General features: G+C 44.9%; 2 protein-coding genes across 4 annotated transcripts; one reads left to right on the forward strand and one right to left on the reverse strand.

The window, feature by feature from the left end:
- Positions 1 to 411: 411 nt before the first annotated feature.
- LOC135485296 (proton-coupled folate transporter-like) lies at positions 412 to 4,546 on the forward strand. Of its 2 annotated transcripts, none has more exons than XM_064767164.1 (5): positions 412 to 561; positions 1,223 to 2,460; positions 2,878 to 2,961; positions 3,376 to 3,532; positions 4,003 to 4,546. In XM_064767164.1, exons 2-5 carry the CDS (start codon positions 1,263 to 1,265, stop codon positions 4,097 to 4,099), a joined length of 1,536 nt encoding a protein of 511 aa, XP_064623234.1. In that variant the 5' UTR covers positions 412 to 561; positions 1,223 to 1,262; the 3' UTR covers positions 4,100 to 4,546. The 2 variants fall into 2 exon arrangements, with proteins under 2 accessions (XP_064623234.1, XP_064623235.1); XM_064767165.1 differs by having other exon boundaries at positions 422 to 582.
- Positions 4,547 to 4,548: 2 nt separating this feature from the next.
- On the reverse strand, positions 4,549 to 18,952 carry LOC135485295 (cyclic nucleotide-gated cation channel beta-3-like). 2 transcript variants are annotated; one of them, XM_064767163.1, is made up of 17 exons: positions 18,847 to 18,952; positions 16,462 to 16,777; positions 12,485 to 12,692; positions 11,921 to 12,081; positions 11,451 to 11,648; positions 10,895 to 11,160; positions 10,588 to 10,680; positions 10,183 to 10,379; positions 9,590 to 9,731; positions 9,011 to 9,170; positions 8,359 to 8,540; positions 7,905 to 8,023; positions 7,657 to 7,803; positions 7,051 to 7,165; positions 6,471 to 6,791; positions 5,938 to 6,109; positions 4,550 to 5,489 (listed from the first exon to the last, which is right to left on the reverse strand). In XM_064767163.1, exons 2-17 carry the CDS (start codon positions 16,775 to 16,777, stop codon positions 5,047 to 5,049), a joined length of 3,240 nt encoding a protein of 1,079 aa, XP_064623233.1. In that variant the 5' UTR covers positions 18,847 to 18,952; the 3' UTR covers positions 4,550 to 5,046. The 2 variants fall into 2 exon arrangements, with proteins under 2 accessions (XP_064623232.1, XP_064623233.1); XM_064767162.1 differs by lacking the exons at positions 16,462 to 16,777; positions 18,847 to 18,952 and adding an exon at positions 13,740 to 14,528 and having other exon boundaries at positions 4,549 to 5,489.
- Between the last annotated feature and the right edge of the window lie 1,007 nt (positions 18,953 to 19,959).

Below are 19,959 nucleotides of genomic sequence, written 5' to 3' on the forward strand. Positions count from 1 at the left end.
AGGCTAAGACATCTGATACTGTAGATTCCACCAGGAGCCATCATGACCATCGACAGATGCTGTAAAATCCTCTAGGAGACATCATGATTATTGGCTATAATGGATGAGCCAGAGCAGTGTGACATGGCTACAAATTAATGAATACTTGAAAAAATGCCAATTGTTGAAGATGTAATTCGTCTCTGTCGTTCACTCAGACCAGTGAGGTTACTCATTTGACATTTGTTTACTGTCACATCATGTGGCAGCAGCAGTGCCAGGTCTTCACAATGATAAGCCTATGTATGAGCCCTAAATGTACTTGACACCTTTATTGCTCATAATTAACCATGCTAAATGTCACAAACCTATAATGACACCTCACTTAACCGCTATTCTTATTCATAAACAATAAAAAGCCCAGTTCGTCCCCTATTGATCTTGTCTGTCAGGTGACTGGAACGACCTGGATCATGTCGTATGCGATGTTGTACTGTGATTGAAAATAATGATCAGTTTATCGACATGAGAAGACCAGGAAGGACCTGACAGCGCCTCCACACCGTATATTCACAACACAAAGTAAGTAGCCATCAGTAATTGGTCGGTTCTGAGTTAGTTTTCGTCGAGACTGCATTAGGTAGATGCCCTTTTGGTACCCTAGACCATGTCTCTTTCCGTCTCAGACAACGAAACAGAACGCCTGTAGACAGTACTTATGTCATTTCGTTTTGACGAAGACTTTATATGAGTGTGAGCATTTGTCTCCATTTCGTACCATGACGAGATTGTACAAGTGTCTGTCTTCCGTTCCGAATGCAGAATGATGCGCATGTTGTCCTCGATGTCTGAAATGGGCAATCACGCGTGAGGTCCGTTCGTCCACGTGGACGATAGGAAAAAGTAGACGCATACTGCGAAACTAAATGAAGATAAAGGCAGGGTTTGATATCCGAAACGGAATGGCTTCTCATGTAGGCCGCGTGAGATCGCGGTAAAATGAACTCGAAGACGTCTGAACATGTGATAAGACGAGACGGCAGACCGGCGGGGTAGACATGTACTTGGTAAGCCGATAAGTGGTGCGGGAATGAGACACAATAAGTATCATGTTCGTTCTCCAAGACGTTTAAAACAGAATATTATGGTATCAAACATTACTTCTCACGTCCGTCTCTGGCATGTTGATCCATTGTCTTCCATTGTTTCCCTGATATTTACCAAGGAATCGTTCTAATTCCAGTTTCCATTCTGATTAACCTGGAACTCCGATCACTAACACCATGGATCAAGAGGAGGAAAAGCCCCTCATAAGGGCGCAGGTGCGCCGGAGTGTGAGCTATTCAGACACGCCCACCCCTGCCTCACCGGACGTCCTAGACGAAAAAACCATCCCAGGATTTCCTAAGATCATCGTACCAAAACGTCGGGTTGTGATAGAACCAGTGTTGTTCCTCTACTGCCTTGCGTTGGTAGGTAGCTTGCCTATTATGTCGCAATACCTTTACGCTCGCTTCGAGGAGACTTACCCTATTCTCATCAACGGCACCCAAAACGAAAACACCACGGAAGGAAAGGGATGCCAACATGTGAACCTTTCGGACCCCATATTTATAGCGACACAGTCTGTCCAGTCAGAGACGTCTAAATGGCAAATGTACCTACAGGTAACGTCGTCATTGATAAACGTTGTGACCACGATACTCTACGGGGCGTATTCCGATGCTGCAGGCAGGCGAATTGTCTTGATCCTACCCGCCGCAGCCATGACCATCAAGTTCATTATAAACTGCTTCATCATCTACTTCGACCTCCCTGTGTACTACTTCCTAATCGGACAAGTGTTCGATGGTCTTGGAGGCGGGTTTGCGACAATGATGATGGCTGTCTTTGCATATATTGCTGACATCACAACCCCAGAGCAGCGAGGGATGCGAATTGCTATAGCGGAGGCATGTTTGGCGATGTCCTTGGCAATTTCACAGCTGGCTATCGGGTACTTTATCCGAGCCACAGGGTACTTTTACCCCTTCCTCTCCCTGACTATCATACTACTCTTAAACATGTTATATCTGTCTTGCTTTGTCCCCGAAACAGTCGTCAAACAGAGAGCAAGGAAGTTTTCGCTCACAGCTTCTCTGAAACAGACATACACGACATACGCGGAAAAGGACGACAGGAGGAACATCAAGGTTGTGCTGTTGACTTTGGCTATTCTTGTCTTCTCTTTCCCAATTGGCAGTAAATTTCAGTTGCAAATTCTGTTCACGATGAATGTTCCTCTTTGCTGGAGTTCGGTAGAGATTGGCATCTACATGGGCATCACCGCACTCGTGCTGCAGTTTGGTGGACTCATCGGTCTCAAGTGCTTTAAGATGTGCAAAATACCGGAAATATGGATCGCCGTGATCGGTTGCCTGTCTTGGATGGCATCGAGCCTGGTGAATGCTTGGGCGGATACGATGTTCCTTATGCTAATGGGTAAGTCATCAATACCCATGATGACCTCAACAGGTTTATCATCCTAATTCATGGGTCTTATAGTAAGCTAAATACTAAACCAAGAAACAAGGACATCCCCAAAACAAACATCCATCCGCTATGTCATTAGAACCCGAATGAAAGCTGCCAGCAAATTGTTGTGACTGCAAAAGAACCTTGTCCCTCCTCAAAGGAGGATATAGGAGGATGTCCTCAATCAGTTAAGCTTCAGAACTCGAAGCTGACACTACAATCGACAGAGTATCAGGAGTCCGGCAGGGTCGAGCTTTTCCGCTCTTTTGAAGGAACTTCAACGTGTGTTTTTGAACGAACTGGACTTTCGGTCACAGGTTTGCGAGGTGTCTCTGTGGGTTTATTTCCCTTTCCTGTTTTATAGTTGTTGCTTGTGTGTTTCAGTGTGTCTGGTTGGTATATTCCTGATGGCGGGTGTGCCGATGTATAGAACAATCATCTCCAGGCTGGTTAGGCCGGACGAACAAGGTAGGTACAGTCAGCTGTATACAGCGTGGTAGAAAAATCTGTCCGAATAGGGCAACGTGTCGGGGACAAAAGATGCCATCATGCGCTATAAATATGGTAGGACATGCTTTCAAGGGGAACATTTAGAAATGTTACACCGGGCAGGTGTTACGACTCCCAGCCCTGCCCCCCAGTTTCAAAAGTAGGCCCCCAGGTTTAGCTCAAAGGCTAACTCAGACATTTGATATTGCTTAGTAATAGTCAAGGATCAGTCCCCCTGCGTATTTAGTCAGTGCGATCCGACTTTTTATGATCCATTTTTTAATGTGCCCCGAATATCCGTCTGACTTAACGGGCGACGAAACAGTAATTACAAGTCTTTCAGAAAGCGGAAAACATTCCATAGTCATTTTTAACGCATTTCTCTATCTTCAGGGAAGGTATTTGCGGGCGTGGCTTGTGTGGAGGCGATCGCCAGCTTGGTCAGTTCCGTAGTGATGAACGAGATCTACCAGAAGACGCTCTACTTCATGCGGGGATTCATCTTCCTTGTTGCCGCATTCTTCGGTCTGGGGGCCATGATTATTACTTTGTAAGTATACACCCGCAAGGACTGATAATGGGTTGCCACGGTTCCTCAGATAAAACATGTCCTCATGGCATGCAGCGTTGAAACACTCGAGACCGTTCATTCGTCACCCCACACAGACTTCCTTCATGTGAGGGACAAGTTCGGTTCACTGCGTCCGGAGAGTATAGGCTTCGATCTGCAGGTCAACTAGGAACAGGATGACTGTACTCGGTCCTTTTGTGCTGGTCCATACGCCAAGTAGTTGACCTGTTTCATGGACAGGGGATGAATTGGCATCCCGGATTGGCATCCTGTTCAATATCCCTACAAAAGTTGGCGGAGACGGAGACTGCAGATCAACTGCTAAAACAGCCGTCGTCATTGGCCAAACATGTACATGCAATGAAATTTCAATCAAGTCAAATTTAAAAAGACAAAGTCACAACCTGGATGCGGGGATAAGAAAACGTTGTCTTATTCTTCAATTTCAGAGTCTATATATGCTTTGACCGGGCTACAGGAGGTAAAACGGGGCGTCACCATGTGATAGTTAACGACTCTGAATCGGCGGCTGAAGAAGAAAGATAGTCCTCTCGGCGCGCCCGCCACAGCCTACCCGGAGACACCTGGCTGTTCTGTTTGATGCAGCTGGTTTTGCATTTAGTTTATTGGTCAAAGATTGGGCCTAAGCAGATCATTAATGGCTCAGTGGGTCGACTGCGTGTCAAGCTATCAGATTCGAGATCCTGGTCTCAACCGGTGTCTAACTTCTCGGCCAATGTTTATAGGGCGCAGAGACTTTTGAGTATATGGAGGTGTTCGATGATTAAATACTGTACTGTGGCATTCTGCCCGACCGTGTGTAAAAGTGGAGTACATTTTACTTGCAATTGGTCCAATACTTATAATTGATTATATTCAATTAATGACTAATTGAAAATAAAAAAAGGTTAAAAAAGAAGAAGGGCGATTGTTTTTGCTTATAACCACCAATTTTAATTTATACCCGATTCAAGTTTTACAATACATTTCATTATCAACAGAGAGAGAAACAAATTGCTAAACAAAACCTTGCTGAAGTAAAATTAGTACAAGTGGCCTGCATGCCGATCTACCGGCGTTGTGCGGAAATGTATATCCATCCCTCACAAAGAGTAGAGCGTCTCTTGAAAGGAGGAGACTCAGGATAGACGTCCACCGCCGGCAAGACGACAGGTTGGTCGGTGACGGACATGCAGAACCTGCAACTAGTTCTAGTTTTTTACTGTGTTTTACCCAGTTTGTGATTAATGAACAATTTCAAACAAAATATGGTAGATTTGTAACATTTTAGCTCAATTTCATCGAAGTTGTTTGCTGTGATATTAAACGAGATAACGTAGATGGGTGTCTTTCGTTAGGACGGCAGCATTGGTGATTCCTTCGGAAGCATAGATAAAGTGGAAGGTGACATTTGTTTTGGTTTTTGACGCTCATAATTATCACTGCAGCTACAGTCAATGCCAGGATATATTCAACGAATCACAGGAGTCAACTCAACTTGGCTTAATGCCACCGCGCTCTAAAACATTCTTCAATGACTGGCAACTATCAGACGGAACAAACGCTGGGTTATCAAACCCGCCCGTATTCTCGTTCATGGACGGTGTCTTCTCGCGGTGGACCTCCACGTCGCAGACGATCCGGTTCTCCTTGGGGATCTGAAGCTCTGTCACCTCTTTTTCTATCTGGACGAGCGCCGGGGCCATCTCCACGGAGATTGGACGGCTGCGGGGGTAGTGGACGAGTTCCGGGGAGTCAGAGTCACTAGAGACCAGGCGCATCATCCTGGGCTTGACCTTGGAAGGTGTTGGTAGAGATTGAGAAGTCCTCTCGATTTCTTCCATTAGCTCTGCCATCTCGTGGTTGAACGAGTCTTTGCTGAGCTTAGATAACGGACGTGTATCTTCCTCTTCCACGTGAATTTGCACTTGCAGAGCTGTGAAAAGTAGAAAATGATATCAAATGATAGAATTTGTTTCTTTCTCAATGAAATTTGCTCCTCTATTCTTCTGGAAGCTTTTGGTAGCTAAAGCGAATCCACACATGAACCATCAGAAAAGATACTCGGCCAAGGTTACCTTTTTAAAACCAGGCGTTGAACAACAGACTTAAAGCAACCTTGCCGCTGCCGCCGTAAGATCAATAGCGGCATACCAAATCTGGGATCGAAGCTTTTGATCACAAACCATGATTTGTTTGTTTATTACTTGGTCAGTTCTCGACCCTCCAAATGGGCAGAAACAAATCAACTACTGTATCAAATGTATTTTTGTGGAGTAAAAATCAAACTTGGTATCAGAGAGCGGGATTATACACAGGTGAAACCAAATAAGCCAAATAGCTTTGGTCGGATCTATCTGAAAAACACTTTATTAGGCCTATACCTTTGCTTGGGGACAGTGTCTTCAGATCTTCGCTCAGTTTGTTGCTGTCGAGGATATCATCTAATGCCTTGTCTTCTAGCATAGGTTCCTGCCTCAGGCTGGGGTTGGAGCCGGCTTGGTCTGGCAGGTTGATGATGTCCTCGGATACTTGAGAGATGGCGTCCAGGTCGAGCTGTAGAGAACAAGCAGATGAGAATCATAGTATGCAAACAACAGGGCTGACTCTTGTAACATTTCGAGGTTTCCGTTTTTGAGCATTTCTCCTCATTGTTTGGGAACGCCGACAGATGTTACCCCATTTTCAAAAGTCATGGTCTCACGTTGCTGGGGAGTATACTCCCAATTTCCCTATTCTACATTATCGAAAATCCAATGACATCACAGTTTCTGACTGAGAGCCAGTATTAAGATAGTGAAACTTGTACATTCAGATCGACGTACGTTTGCGTCGTTGGGTTTCTCATGAGCCTCTCGAAGCCTTCGACGAACTCGAGAGTAGTTTTAATTGCGGTCTTCATACAAGCAATGCTTACCTGTGAACCAAATATAGAAGCAACAGGGTCATCATCATGACTCTGTTCCTTCACATCATCACCATCATCATCTTCATCATCATCATCATCATCATCATCATCTCCGTTCTCATCACCCACATAACCGTGATCCTCCTCCTCATTATCCTCCAGCGATGCCATCCTATCCATCTCGTCAGTGATGCTCCTGGCCAGCTTCCGCCTCACCGGTGGCTTCTCCTCATGGTTGTCAACAGGGCTAACCTTATTCCTCTTCAGCCTCTTCTTCCGTTTCTTTCCCTTTTGTAATACTTCAGCCACTTTTGAGGTGGGTTCCAGAAGCTGAAAATAACAGCAACAGTGAGGCAAATCAACAAGAGTCAAAAATCTTCATTGGCGGGAATCAACCTCGAATACCAGGTTCAACAAACACTTTCTCTTGCACGTATTCAAATCTGGCCTCGAAAGGCAACGTTGTCTCTGTATGCTGTCCACTCTCGAAAGTTACAGTTTCATAACAATACCGAGGCATGAATCTTTGACCCTGCAAGTGTCATCGATGCTGTAACGGCTCAACAAACATCATTGCCTGCTGCCTTACCTGAATGACCGCCTTGACCATCTTGGGTGTAGGCTCCCGACTCTTGATGATGTCTTCCGACTCCTCATCCTCCTGCTCCTTCTTCTCATGCTTCTTGTTCTGTGACAGTAGTTTCCTTCAAAGAAAAACCTTGTGTTAACAGCATTTGAACGCCCTTGTCCAAAGGATTGTGTTGCCCGAATCAACCCACTAGCTCCTTACATTGCAAACACGCGGTCAGGTGCGGCAGTGCCCGTTCTTACTCCATCAGCGATCTCTCTCAATTCATCACAGAACGGCTTATTATAAAACGCGAGATGCTGAATGTGCCAAGCCCCTTCACTATGCGTACTCTGTCTGATCTAAATGTGTACTCGCCCAACGTAGTGCACCATGTTTCTACAGGGTGGACCTTGTCTCCAACCTTAGAATCTGAGATCTTTTTCGTAAGGGAGATTCCAGCCGCTGATTTGGGTGTTGAGCCATTCTCCAGAGTGCTCGAACGCCTGGCACCATGCTGTGGTGCTAGGACGATACCTTTGGTGGGAGATTGGGCAATCAGAACAACATGGAACACGAGTCTGTCCACTGAATACCAAAAGCGTTGCTTAACCTCTCCATACTCACTTTGCTCGTTTCTTTAGTAGAGAAGCTGCAGATGGATAGTCACTCATGGCCTCCTCAAAGTCCGCCTTGGACAGGAGGAACAGATTCGAGAAACCTTTCGACCTCACGTCTGCGGTGCGCCTATTACCTCCGGCAAGTGCTAGCAAACTGAAAAGAACGATATGATAATCAGCAATTTTCTCTGAAGCTAAGTCAGTTGTTCTGTTCGTTTTGAGATATGTCAAGTTTTGAATTCTCATCCAACTTACCTTATTTCTCCAAACACACTGCCTTCATGTAAAGTAGCAAAGACGATATCATTATTGAGACCTCCAACCACCTGGACCTGGCCACTCATCACGATATACATCTCAGTTCCGACCTCACCCTAGAAAACAAGGTTTCAGTTCGTGAGCTTAAAAGTAGCCCAGAGAAATTCTCATTGGCAGGATCAGGCGTAGTTTGAAAGTGACAGCAACCCTTGGATTGGGAGTAGGGACCATGATGCCCCCCCGCACTCCAGTCTCAGGCAAGGGTTTGTGCAAGGGTAAATTGACATCAGATGCAAGAGAATAAGGAAAAGAAGAGAGGTTGATTTAAAGAAACTCATTCTCAACACGTTCAAATGTTTAAAGTCACATTGGCTGATGCCTGCGTGGAGACGAGGGAGTGGATCATTCTATTTGAATGAAGGAAACCACTAACGGTGGAATAACGTCATACCTTCCTACAGATATAGTCTCCCGGCAGATACAACACTGGCTTGAGTTTGAGGATGAGATCATAAAGTAAGGTCTTGTCACAATCCTGGAAGAGCTGCACCTTGGTCAGGGTCTGGAAGTGCACGTTGATGGCCAGGTCTGTCTTCATCTTCTTGGGAAGCGCATCTATCAGGCTGTTCTCATCTAGAAATAAAAGCAAATTTTCACCAAACGAATTGTACTTTCAAGTATGTAAGGATACCTCTAGAGTGATTGTAACTCGACTGCATTCCGCGAGTGTACTATGCTTGTGGTTGGAAGAGTTTTTCCATAATATCGAGACAGAGTTGTTTGTACTGCTATCAACAAGAGAGAGGCTAGAGTCTGGCTGCGATGGATGACCGAAAGAGGAGTCGAGAAAACAATTGGCAAGGAAATCAAAAGGATCTATATGAGTGGCTGATGTTGCAGAGTAACACAACTATTAAGCCAGAGGTGATGTTGAGGTTAGGGCAACGAGATCGTGTTTCTAGAACTCAGTTTCTCGAGATGTAAGGCGATACAGCCTACGTAACGCGCCTTTGGAACTCTGCAATGGATGAGCTTATTACATCGTATCGACTCAAAAAGTACCCCAATGTATGGATCGAAACAATCTAGTTCACCGCACTCACTGAGTGTCTTCTGCTGGTCCCAGTTATAGTTAAACCACATCCTTACTCGGCCCTGAAGCTCCTTCGGAAGGTTCAGTGACTGCATGTACCACAGCGTAATGTCCATTGTCTTCCTGTACTCTGACTTCTGCTGCCCCGCAGCCTCGAAGATGTCGCGGATCTACAAGGAAAGAAGCGCAAGATTCTCAGATCCACGGCAACACAGCGCCTTCTTCTGGTCATATATCACTGACGATGTGAACATCACACTACTAAACGCCGATACAACCCGCAAGGAAATAAACTAATGAAGAATCACAGAAGTAATACGACCCAACAGGGAGGTAGTTGATGATGAAGAAGGACACTAAAGAATGACGACATGCAGCGATCAGATAACGGCTGACGAATACCCGGAAGACAGCGGTCACCCTTGGTGGTTTCCACTTTCACAGACTTCGTATGTCGTATGAGCAACTAGATGGGAGTGGCTATGGAAAAGGAGGACTTATATGCCCTAAACGGAGTTGGTGATCAGCTCAAATCTGGTAGCCGTGAAGTTGCTCAAACTGGCAAACCTTTTTGAATGATAATACCTACTTGTCCAATCAACAAAGCGAAGACAAACACCCCTGACAACCAGTAGACGATCATGAAGACGTACTCGAGATCATTAGTTGGGATAGGATTCTTTCCGATCGACGTGGCCGTCTTGGTCGCAACGTAAAAGCAACGGATGTACCTGGAGGAGAGGTTAGTGCTGAGCTGTATTGAGTCACATGTTCCGTTTGAGGTAAACAGCTGCTTCGGCACCTACTGGCGGACAATGAGGAGTTCTGTCAAAGGATGTTACAATGTCAGAACGTAGGGGCTCAAGATTCAATCATTATGAAAGCGTGGGTGTAACGCCGATTGAAATCCAAGCTGACGGACGAAAAGGATGGATGATTCCATGGTTCTCATTTTCCGTTGATCCTGCGTTCGCCTGAGGTGAAACAAACGGCATCAACTCTCATCTCGATGTAAGCTCCGCTGGACTTTTGATTTACTGCAAACTGCAGAAAAACTCCAAAACAGTTCTAATGCAAACTTCGTATGGTCCTGTACTCGGTCATACGTATGGTCCTGTACTCGGTCATACGTATGGTCCTGTACTCGGTCATACGTATGGTCCTGTACTCGGTCATACTTACGCAGTGACGTTCATGTACTCTTTCTTCTGGAAGGTCCACTTCGTACTGAATCCCTCCATGTAGGAGACCCAGTAGTAACCACATGCCTCCACGTGGATCAGGTAGACCATGTACGTCATGGTCTTCATGATACGGATCACATGGCCCGACTTTGCTGCCTGATCGAATCGTTCATAGAACTCCCAGAACGTTGGAATCTAGGAGATAACATAGGTGAAGTGAAGGGATATGTCATTCATAAAAGATGGGCGTTGTCACTGGTGTTTGTAGCAAAAGGAGTTACGAACCTTATAACATTGTTCGATCTAAGGAGAGACATGGCTTCTGCTTAAAGATTTCCCTTTTCTTGGACAAATATGTACGACCACCTGGAGTGGGGCATGCAGTATCTTAAGATTGACTTACCTTGAGTAGTCTTGGAAGGCGACATAAGGAATTGAACTGGACCTCCTGGATTAGATACAGGAGTTCGAGTGGAAACAGGCAGAGCAAATCAATCTGAAAAATGAGCGTCACAGGTGAGAGAGGTATCCTAATTAGGTAAATAATGGAATTAGGGCCCATCAGCTCTCTTGTGACGTCTGATATCATATAATCTGCCAAAATAGCATTGAAAGTGACAAAATTGCAGACGAATCGACGAAGCAAAGTTTTGTGTAAGCCCCACTGCTCGCTCGCGTGCGCTGAAGACGATCTTATTAGCCACACCTACCTTGAATACCAACTTCTTGAAGTAGTTCTTCCTCATCAGCTTCGGATCTTTCTCAAACACGCCATTGCTAATGAAAATCAATCTCGATTCGAAGAAGAGGATGTCAACGATATAGATGAAGTCGGCAAGGTAGTCGCACGCCCACCAATAGTGGAGATTTTCTGATGTCTGCACGAGATGTTTGAAGGCCCATCGCAGTGGTACAACCCAGGCGTTGTACATGAATGCCAAGGTCACGATGAACAACCACACGATGTAGAATTTACCTGCAAGTATCAATATGTCTACATCAGAACAGAATTCTGGCCCAATGATTAAAAAAATTGGGTGATATCTTTGGCAACTATCCTTTTCTCCTGCATGCCTCTGCGTTCGAGACGACTTAACTGTCGGTGAAGATTTCAGGAAAGAGATCACACCCAAAACATGAGCAGCTATCTCTCAATGATTGCACAAAGTTTAATAGATCTTAGTTATCATTTTTGAGAATCACCAAGACGAGTACAGCATTTTTGTCATCACAACGTAAAGAACTGCTATTCTATCTCGTACTTACTCTGAGGGTCGATAGCGGCTGGGAACCTGATGGCCTTGAGCCACCGGGGACATTTGATCTTGCAGTGACCCACTCCGATGAAGTGAATGTCATCATTGAGGACGTTACCACTAGCGACCGATCCTCCGGGAAAGAGGGAGTTCAGCCGGTTTCTCTGAGGGGGTGGCTTGAGGGCTCCTGGCGAGGAAGCGGAAGCACCTGCAACACAACAACGCACGTTAGGCAGAGATTCCTTGTCTAATCTGCAAGCGATTTAGGTACAAATAAGTGTCGATGTGCATTACTGAAATCTGACCATTTATATAGGCCTGCTGTAACTGTAGATCTCAGGACCACATCAAACTCCATGACATATTTTCTGAATTTTGACCGATATGTTCGTTTTTCGCTCACCTCATGCATTTCAATGATACCCGAATGTAGGAGAGGCGTGGAATACGATACTGGTATATATATGGTGAATGAGTTACCTGATTTGACCTCAGCCTCCAGGTCAGAGGTGGACGACGATGGGGTAGGAGGCTGGGCTGTCCTCTCCTTGACGTGCTCCGTGCGGCTGGTGAACTTGCGCCGGAGCTCCTTCAACCGCTCACTCATCACACTGCTCATGCCGGACATAGACATGCTCTTCCTGGAATGAACCGATGTGTAAAATAATAAGCAAAAGACCATGGAGCACCTTGCAGCAGCTTCTCGCATGATGTCATCTTTCTTTGTTATCTTCTAAACTAGTTAGAGCCGACTACGATCAGTTTGTCAGTACTGCTTCGAGTTGATGCTTGCACGGACTTACACTATAGTATCAAGTGTATACTTGCTAGTATGCATTGTGTATAAGTCCTTGATGCTAGCAACAAGTAGGCTAAACTTCTGACAGAACAGATAACGCCGGAAGGTCATATTTAAACATTCCGTTCTGACATTTGTACGTTTGTACATTGATTCGCGAACAGCAACGACACGACGAATGATCAAACGAAATCAAATTCTCCGAGTCATTATGTTTACAGTAATCAATAAGATAGAACACTTACATGGATCCACTGTCGCTATTGAAAGACGCTGAGGAGTCCTTCTTCTTCAGATGCATGAGTTCACTCCAATTTGATCGCGTGCTCCGCGTGCTGAGGCCGCCCGGACTTGGGGCAAGAGGTCCAGGGGAGAAGGGATGAAAGCCAGGGTCCACTTGGACAGGTGGTAGACCCTGGCCACGACGTGCTGCTAGGTTATTGCCATGGACACCTGAAATAAGCAAAAATGGTTATTCATCAGTAAATGTAATTGTTCAGTACGAAGAACGTCTCCTGTAGTCGAATTCCTTTTCCATATATGTTCCCTTCTGGTTGTTCATAGAAAAAACAAAGATCGCATTTTGTTGTGATATAAAGGCAATAAGCCTCAACATTATGCCTGATTGCCCATGGACCTCTGGTGCGAGTAGGAAGAGGAGAAGTCATCCTCTTTCTCCATGTATATAGTCCCTTCTCGTTGCTTATGCGACGCAATGGATATTGTTTTATCTTTGTCGGCGAATGTGCTGGCTTTGTCTTGGGCTCGGGGAACATGGAAAACACCTGTTCTAAAGGGTATTCTGACTCTCCCTTGCGAACTGGTAAAATGTCACCTTCTGACTCTGCATCAAGTTAACAAAATCGAAGCACGATATTTGTGTATGCCATATGGCTGAATAACCCAGCAATGGAAACGAAAGAAGTAGCTTTGACGTAGGATATGGGATCGGATGAGCATCGGAAAGACTGTCAATACGTGAATGTCATCTTCTTCCCCAGTGAGCAGATACCAACCAGCGTTTTTTATTCCGACATAATACTCGATATTGGTCAAGATGGGACAGTTGGGTCTATTTGCATGGACTCGGCTGTAGACTGGCTGGCTACCTGTCTAACCAGGAAAACGTCGCTTACATTTGATAACCGGTGGCTGTCTGACTGCCACAAGTGGCTACATGATGGGCCACAAGTTCCATTGGGCAAATAATGGCTACAGTGTCTATATTGGATCACCAGTGGCTATAATACCACCATGATAGTGGCTGGACCACCAGTCATACTGCATAGACCGGTGGTCATATTCGACCACAAGTGGCTATAACTATCGGAATGCCGGTATTTTTACCGTATTTTTGCGTCGTATTACCTTTCGTTAAGGCGGAAATGATGCCATTTGTTTTGGCAACATTTTAATAAAATTACATTGAAATAAGAAAAAAAGAGAATATTAGTAGATATAAACGTAATTAAAAACAACATTTTTATTGTCCTCACTTACCGAGCCCGAGTAAAGGTAGTCGTATGACGGACACCTCATCCAACGAGTCATAAGTAAACCTAGGTCCATCTACATCTGATGGACTCAACTCGGGATTGAATAACCCTCGACCTTCTGCTGGACTTAACTCCCAATTAAGACTGAATTTCCCTTCATCTCCTGCAGTGCGTGGACTGATGTTGGAGTGAGTTTCGCTGAGTTCGTCTGAACATAGCTCAAAGTTGAACTTGAATCTTGTTTTTGGTTTATTAGCCCTCACACATCCCTCAACGAATTTATCCGAGCTGGGGACAAACTCTGAATAAAAGTTTGCATCATCCTGTCCATTTTGAGAGCAGGTGATCTGCTCATTTTGATAATTGCTGAAAATCGATTCTTCCTTTTGGCAATGGAAGGAATCATGCCCATCGCATTTCACAGATTCCAATCCTGGATCCGAGGTTCCAATAGAAACTAGTTCCAAAGAATGCAAATCCAATAAGCATTCGTCTGTTTTCATCCTGACACTGTGTCGTCTGCGCATTCCAAAAGAATCATAACAAACACTTAGCGTCTCCTCCTTGGGCTATGGCTAAATTCGACAAAGCGTTCATTAATCTTCTCATTAATTGCATCGCAAGTCGTCGACGACTTAGGCTATCAGATGACAACCAGCTATTAGTTCAACGTGGGACTGGGGTAATTTAAATCAAAATCAGTGATTTATCTCTCAACTACTACTAATTATGATGCGAACAGAAGTAATGAATGCCAACGTCACCATTACTGATGTTTATCAATGACCAGAGTAGTGAAACAGTAAAGAAGACCCATATGTCCATGATCAGAAGTACAGAAAGCGCATGTCTGTTCGGACTACAGAGTTTGGCTGTATACACAAGAAAGAAATCCAAGAGACAGTACTGTAAGCCACCCGATAGAGGCAGGCTGATGCAGACGAAGAAGAAGTATAGCTATTCTGGTTGTTTGCTCTGCCTGAGTGTTTCAATGAAAAGTAACGAAATCTCTTGCCCGCAATCTCAGATACCCTCATGCTGCAACCACATCTCGGCGGTAACCATCACTTCCGCTTCTTATAGCGTTCTCCCATGGGTACCGTCTACTGATTATGTGGTTTATGACAGAACGATGTGGACATCCCCACCACAAGGTGACCGCAGGAGAGTTCGCGTCGTCAAACTATCTATAGGGCGGCATCTGCCAAAGAAATTATCGACTGTGGTGCCAAGCCCTGGTAATGAAGGGACAAAGAAAAGTGTACGTCTGAGTGGGTAATCCAATAGATGCTGATTGACTTGATGGGTACAGGGCCAAGTCGTGGGCCATCAGGATGCCGGGAACCACTCTACCAGCGTCCTAAACTCGATTACCTTGTATTACGAGCACGGCGAGACAGCTTCCCCCGGCGTTTCGTTGTTATCCGGTGCGACCATAACACTCGAATGAACGTTCTAGAATGCCGTCACGTTTATAGAAGAGTGGTCACTTGATCTGTTCTGGCGCTTGACAGAATGTTTCGAGCAACGATGAATCGATTCGGAAGGCGTATATCGTGTGAAGAAGAAAGCGTTGAAAGGAAAATGCATATTAGATGCAGAGCCCCTATAACACCAGTCACAGAGCAATCAAAGATGGGAAATGAAACACTGTAGAGCTCATCCATTCAGAATCACTATTTCATGATTTGGATGTCGGCTGCGTTCCTCTCGGATGGAACAGGGCAGGGCTTTAGTTAGATAACGGCATTCTTCTCTGATAAAGACCGGCCACAGTGGACACAGATTTCAGAGATACCTAATGATTAGGCACTGATCCCATCCAGCGTCGGGCATGATCGCAAGGATGATTGCAAATTGATTAGTTTGAGTTATCTTATGCGCGGGCAACTTCGCTGCGTCAACTCGCGTAGCTGATCGACTCGTTGTTATGACATCTCGTTCGCCATTATCAACCAAAGTTCAGCGGAAAGCACACCAATATCTGTCATCAGAGAGATCATCTTGTTTTGATTCAAATGATGACATTTGAAATTGGATGTCAAAATGATATTTCCACTTCAATCATCACCTTCGAACAGATCAAAACAATCTGGGAAACTGATCGTGTAAACATTAACACATCCATCCGATCAATGATCACTCTCGTTAAACCTATGAATAAAAATCAGGGATGGATTTCTGGCGCAAGATTGGGCTGTGGATGGATTGGATAGGAATCGGTTTGATCGATTAAGGAATTGATATTTCCATCCATGCCCCCTCCGAACCTACTTCGCCTCCAAGTAACTTGACCAGAAACTTTTATGATAAATAATCACAATACGAAATGTCAAGCGTGAGCCGACGACACGCGTCTCCTCATCTCCCTGAAGACTTATGAGACGACATCCTCCGCTAATATGATAAAACCTTATAAGAGCTCAATATGTCGCCTATGACACCATGGGACTCGGTGTCCGTTTGCACTAAGCCGTCTTCGTGATCCACGGATCATCCTGTCGGGACTGCTCTAAGTTGTAGTGATGACGTCTACTGCGAAACAAACCAACACCTCCTGCGCCATTGATTACACAAAAAAGTACTCGTGCTATAGGTACTCCCACCATCAAGAACAAAATCAAATCTGAAGGATGAAAAAATTTCTAAGTCCAAATATTTTTTTCACTTGTTTTTTTCGGCTCAAAATGAAGAAACATCATCAGCCCAAAAAATGCTGTACTTACCGAGAAGTTGTTTGTTTGGAATGGAAAGTCGGTGCTCGTGCTTGGTGGGCGACTTTGGTGGCTTCCCCCCAGTAGGCAGGCTGCCATTGCTGCTGATATGGGCATCGAACTCCTCGATAGTGGAGACGGGGCGGGACGGAGGGAAGAGTTGGATGTTTTCAAAGGTAAAGACTGGGTTTTCAATACCGGACGGTGTTAGAGAGACGGAGGGAGGAAGGAGAGGTGAGGCAGGTGCGCGGTCAAGATCAGGTGGCTCCTTCTTGCCGTTTTCGGAGGATACTCGTTTCATTTTTAAAGATTCTAATGGAGGTGGCATCTGGAAATGCAAAGATTACGAGCATTCATTTACAAAATCTCAAATCAAGTTCAAATTTTAAAGCTAGAACAGACCAGGCAAACAAACGGGTCAGCGGTATTGAAGAGACGGCCGTGTTATACCTGTCTTCACAAGCAGAGTGAGATGATAGCTCAGACCAAGGGGCCTTGCCTGTTGACTGCGGTATAGAAGAGACGGCCAGGTTGTACCCGTCTTCACAAGCATAGTGGGATGATAACTCAGTCTATACCCTAGCGCCTGCGGTAAGAGACGACCAGTTACCTGTCTTCACAAGCATAGTTAGATGATAGCTTAGACCAAGGGGCGCTTTCCATTTCATTGCAACCTTGATCCCTTAATGACCCCTTAATGTTTTAGTCCGGTGTTTTAACATGACTTGATACCTGTGAACGGGTTTTCTTTCGCATTGTTCTATGCTTCCCCTGGTTAATACCGGTTTAGTGATAATGCGACAATGTCCTTATTGGAGATTGTCGTGACACACTATATATGCTAGCATGATAATGGATGAAATTACTGCAAACTAATACTGATACCATAAACTCAACTATCATGATAAAATATTTGTCATCACTGTCATGTGCTGCCAACTGAGCTGAGAAGATGGAACTAGACTATGAACAAAATAAAAATTCACGCCCGTTTTGAGAGCGAGGGTCGATTTACAGCAGGAACCCCTGAACCAGCTCCCGCAGATCCGTCATCCATCAAGTCAAAGCAAGCAAGAACTTGGTTTAATCTGCGGTTTATGTGCGTTTCTGCAAGCATTACTCCCATGGGTACGTCGTCTATACGTTTTATGTAGTATCGGTGGTCCACGGCAGGGGAGCTAGGGAGGGAAGACTTTCGTTTGAAATGACCAGAACCTCGTATTCTGATACACGGCAGGGAAACTAGACTGATATACAGCACGGCAGCTAAGGAGGAAAGACTTTCGTTTAAATTGACCAGCACCTGGTATATATACCGCATGGCATCAAGGCCCCTTAGTCTGAACTATTGTGAAAACAGCCTGGCCGTCTCTTCTATACTGCAGGTACCAAGGCCACTTGGTCTAAGCTATCATCTCACTTTGCTTTGCGAAGACATGCTCAACCTGGCAGATTCTTCCCTTAGGAAAAACATGTCTCATTTTCACCATGGTAAATCCACAATCCAGCACATCACCATGGTGAATTGGGACGGTGAAATATTCTCTATGGTGAGCATGGTAAACTCCGATGTCACCATGGTGAACGCTGAATTCACCATGGTGAATCCCAGGTCATTTTCGTACTAGTAAGGGATGATAGATTATAGACGTATCGATTAGGATGTTATGACACGAATTAGGTCCTTTCACAACGGTTAATACATAAAATCGATAGTTAATACTCATCAGTATCGGCATCAGTAGCATGCAGATAACATATGGGGTTCGCAACAATTTTTCCCGTATACAACAGTACGGGGAACTAGATTTCTGAGCTGCATTTGAAGCTTTTCGAGGAGAAACAGGTGACCAACACATAAAAGACGACGGCATTTGGCTGCGTTGCTTTTTGTCGCCAACAAACGACCATCACAAGCATCCAAGTTATCTAAATTCGTTGACGATGCGAAGCAAGTTTCTTTAAAGACAAGTAGAAAACCGTTGGTGGGTGTTCTTTCTCGCTCTGGGTTCTCAATCTTGGAAGGACAGACCTCATCCTTCTGATGAGGAATGCTGCTGTCTCATGTCACAATCCACCGTCATCACGATGTAAACAAGTAGTTGACCATAGATACAGTTTCCGGATGGCCAGAACTCTTCCCTTACAGGGTGGATGGAGATATGAACTTAATTGTAGCTTTAGCTGACGAAGACTAGACTCTCCTATTGACACATTGTCATCAGAAGGATGAGGACAAAACTGATTTCGGTGACAATACTGACCGATGACACTGCCTTATCTTTTCCATCATTAACACATAACGATGACATATACCTCAGACTCCCTGGCTGTAATTCATCGCAGTGACCAGAGCCTGTACACCGAGTAACCATTTTAATACAAATATATACCTACCCTTTTCGCCTTGGCTCGGAATGCCTGATTCTGTCTGGTAACTCCTCAGAATATGTCATTTCGTGATCACCTTTATCGTCCAATCTGCCATCTTGTCAGAATACAATCCAATATGATGACAAACTAAGTACACACACCTATGGTTGCATTGAAATTAATGGTATATTTCCATGGAAACAGTAAATGTAACCGCGTGCAACGGAATAACCCGGATGGTGTCGTCATTGTAACCATCGATTAATTAGAACTAAACGAGAGCAAATTGACATGTTGTGCGACATGAACAATTAGCTCACATCACAAAGGAAGAAACAATGATACACATGTAAAATTTGCTCGTATCTACTTATATTTAGTATTATTAGCACACGGGGGGGGGGGGGCTATAGGACCAATGGAATTATTAACGGCACTTACCAAACTGTCGGCTGCCCAGTGACTTGCCGCTCAACAATAGTTTCCATCATCACGTGGCATAAGAAATCTTCAAATCTGACTGATCGTGTATCACGCCATTCCAATTTGAATCCCGACTGCATCGGCATCGGCATCGGCATCGGCATCGGCATCGGGCAATGTCTCTAAACCATGAAACCCTGCCGACCTTTATTCTGATATACACCATAAACCGAAATAAAAAGACCAAGTTTTGGCCAACCTCCACTGACCCCATCCTGAACTTCAGTGCAACACTCAGCGCTACACTAATCGAGCTTGTAGCGTGCAAGGGGAGGAGCATACGCATGCCTGACAGTGATTGGGGATTATGGAATATTTCTGATTTAATCAAACTTTTAATGAGTACCCGGTGTTCTGGTAACTACCGATTCTGGCAACTACTGCAATTGCCCATTCCTTTTCATTCTTCCATTTAAAATGGTAAAGTTACCATTTCAAATTTACCGCCATTGCCGCCGAGAACCTCTTCCAGCTGGTTATGGAACTCAAGCTGACACGTGGACTTGTTTACCTCCCAATCGCTTGGGCCATGTGATCTACTAGTCTGTGTAACCGATGCAGATATAGGAACCTTGCGTGCATTGGTGGATCTACAAATCGATGAAATCAAGTGTGTTACACAGAATTTATCCACTGGCGCCATTGCCGCCGAGT

This window comes from Lineus longissimus, chromosome 3, assembly GCF_910592395.1.
Source record: "Lineus longissimus chromosome 3, tnLinLong1.2, whole genome shotgun sequence".
Taxonomy (NCBI): domain Eukaryota; kingdom Metazoa; phylum Nemertea; class Pilidiophora; order Heteronemertea; family Lineidae; genus Lineus; species Lineus longissimus.

What these genes read in the sequence shown, in the direction of transcription:
- LOC135485296 (XM_064767164.1), top strand. Translation starts at nt 1,263, where the DNA reads ATGGATCAAGAGGAGGAAAAGCCCCTCATAAGGGCGCAGGTGCGCCGG. An exon ending in GATGTTCCTTATGCTAATGG is followed by an intron (nt 2,461 to 2,877) that starts GTAAGTCATCAA and finishes TGTGTGTTTCAG; the next exon opens with TGTGTCTGGTTGGTATATTC. An exon ending in GGGGCCATGATTATTACTTT is followed by an intron (nt 3,533 to 4,002) that starts GTAAGTATACAC and finishes CTTCAATTTCAG; the next exon opens with AGTCTATATATGCTTTGACC.
- LOC135485295 (XM_064767162.1), bottom strand. Translation starts at nt 14,262, where the DNA reads ATGCGCAGACGACACAGTGTCAGGATGAAAACAGACGAATGCTTATTG. An exon ending in ACTACCTTTACTCGGGCTCG is followed by an intron (nt 12,693 to 13,739) that starts GTAAGTGAGGAC and finishes TGCTTATTTCAG; the next exon opens with GTGTCCATGGCAATAACCTA. An exon ending in GGAGGCTGAGGTCAAATCAG is followed by an intron (nt 11,649 to 11,920) that starts GTAACTCATTCA and finishes GTTGTGTTGCAG; the next exon opens with GTGCTTCCGCTTCCTCGCCA.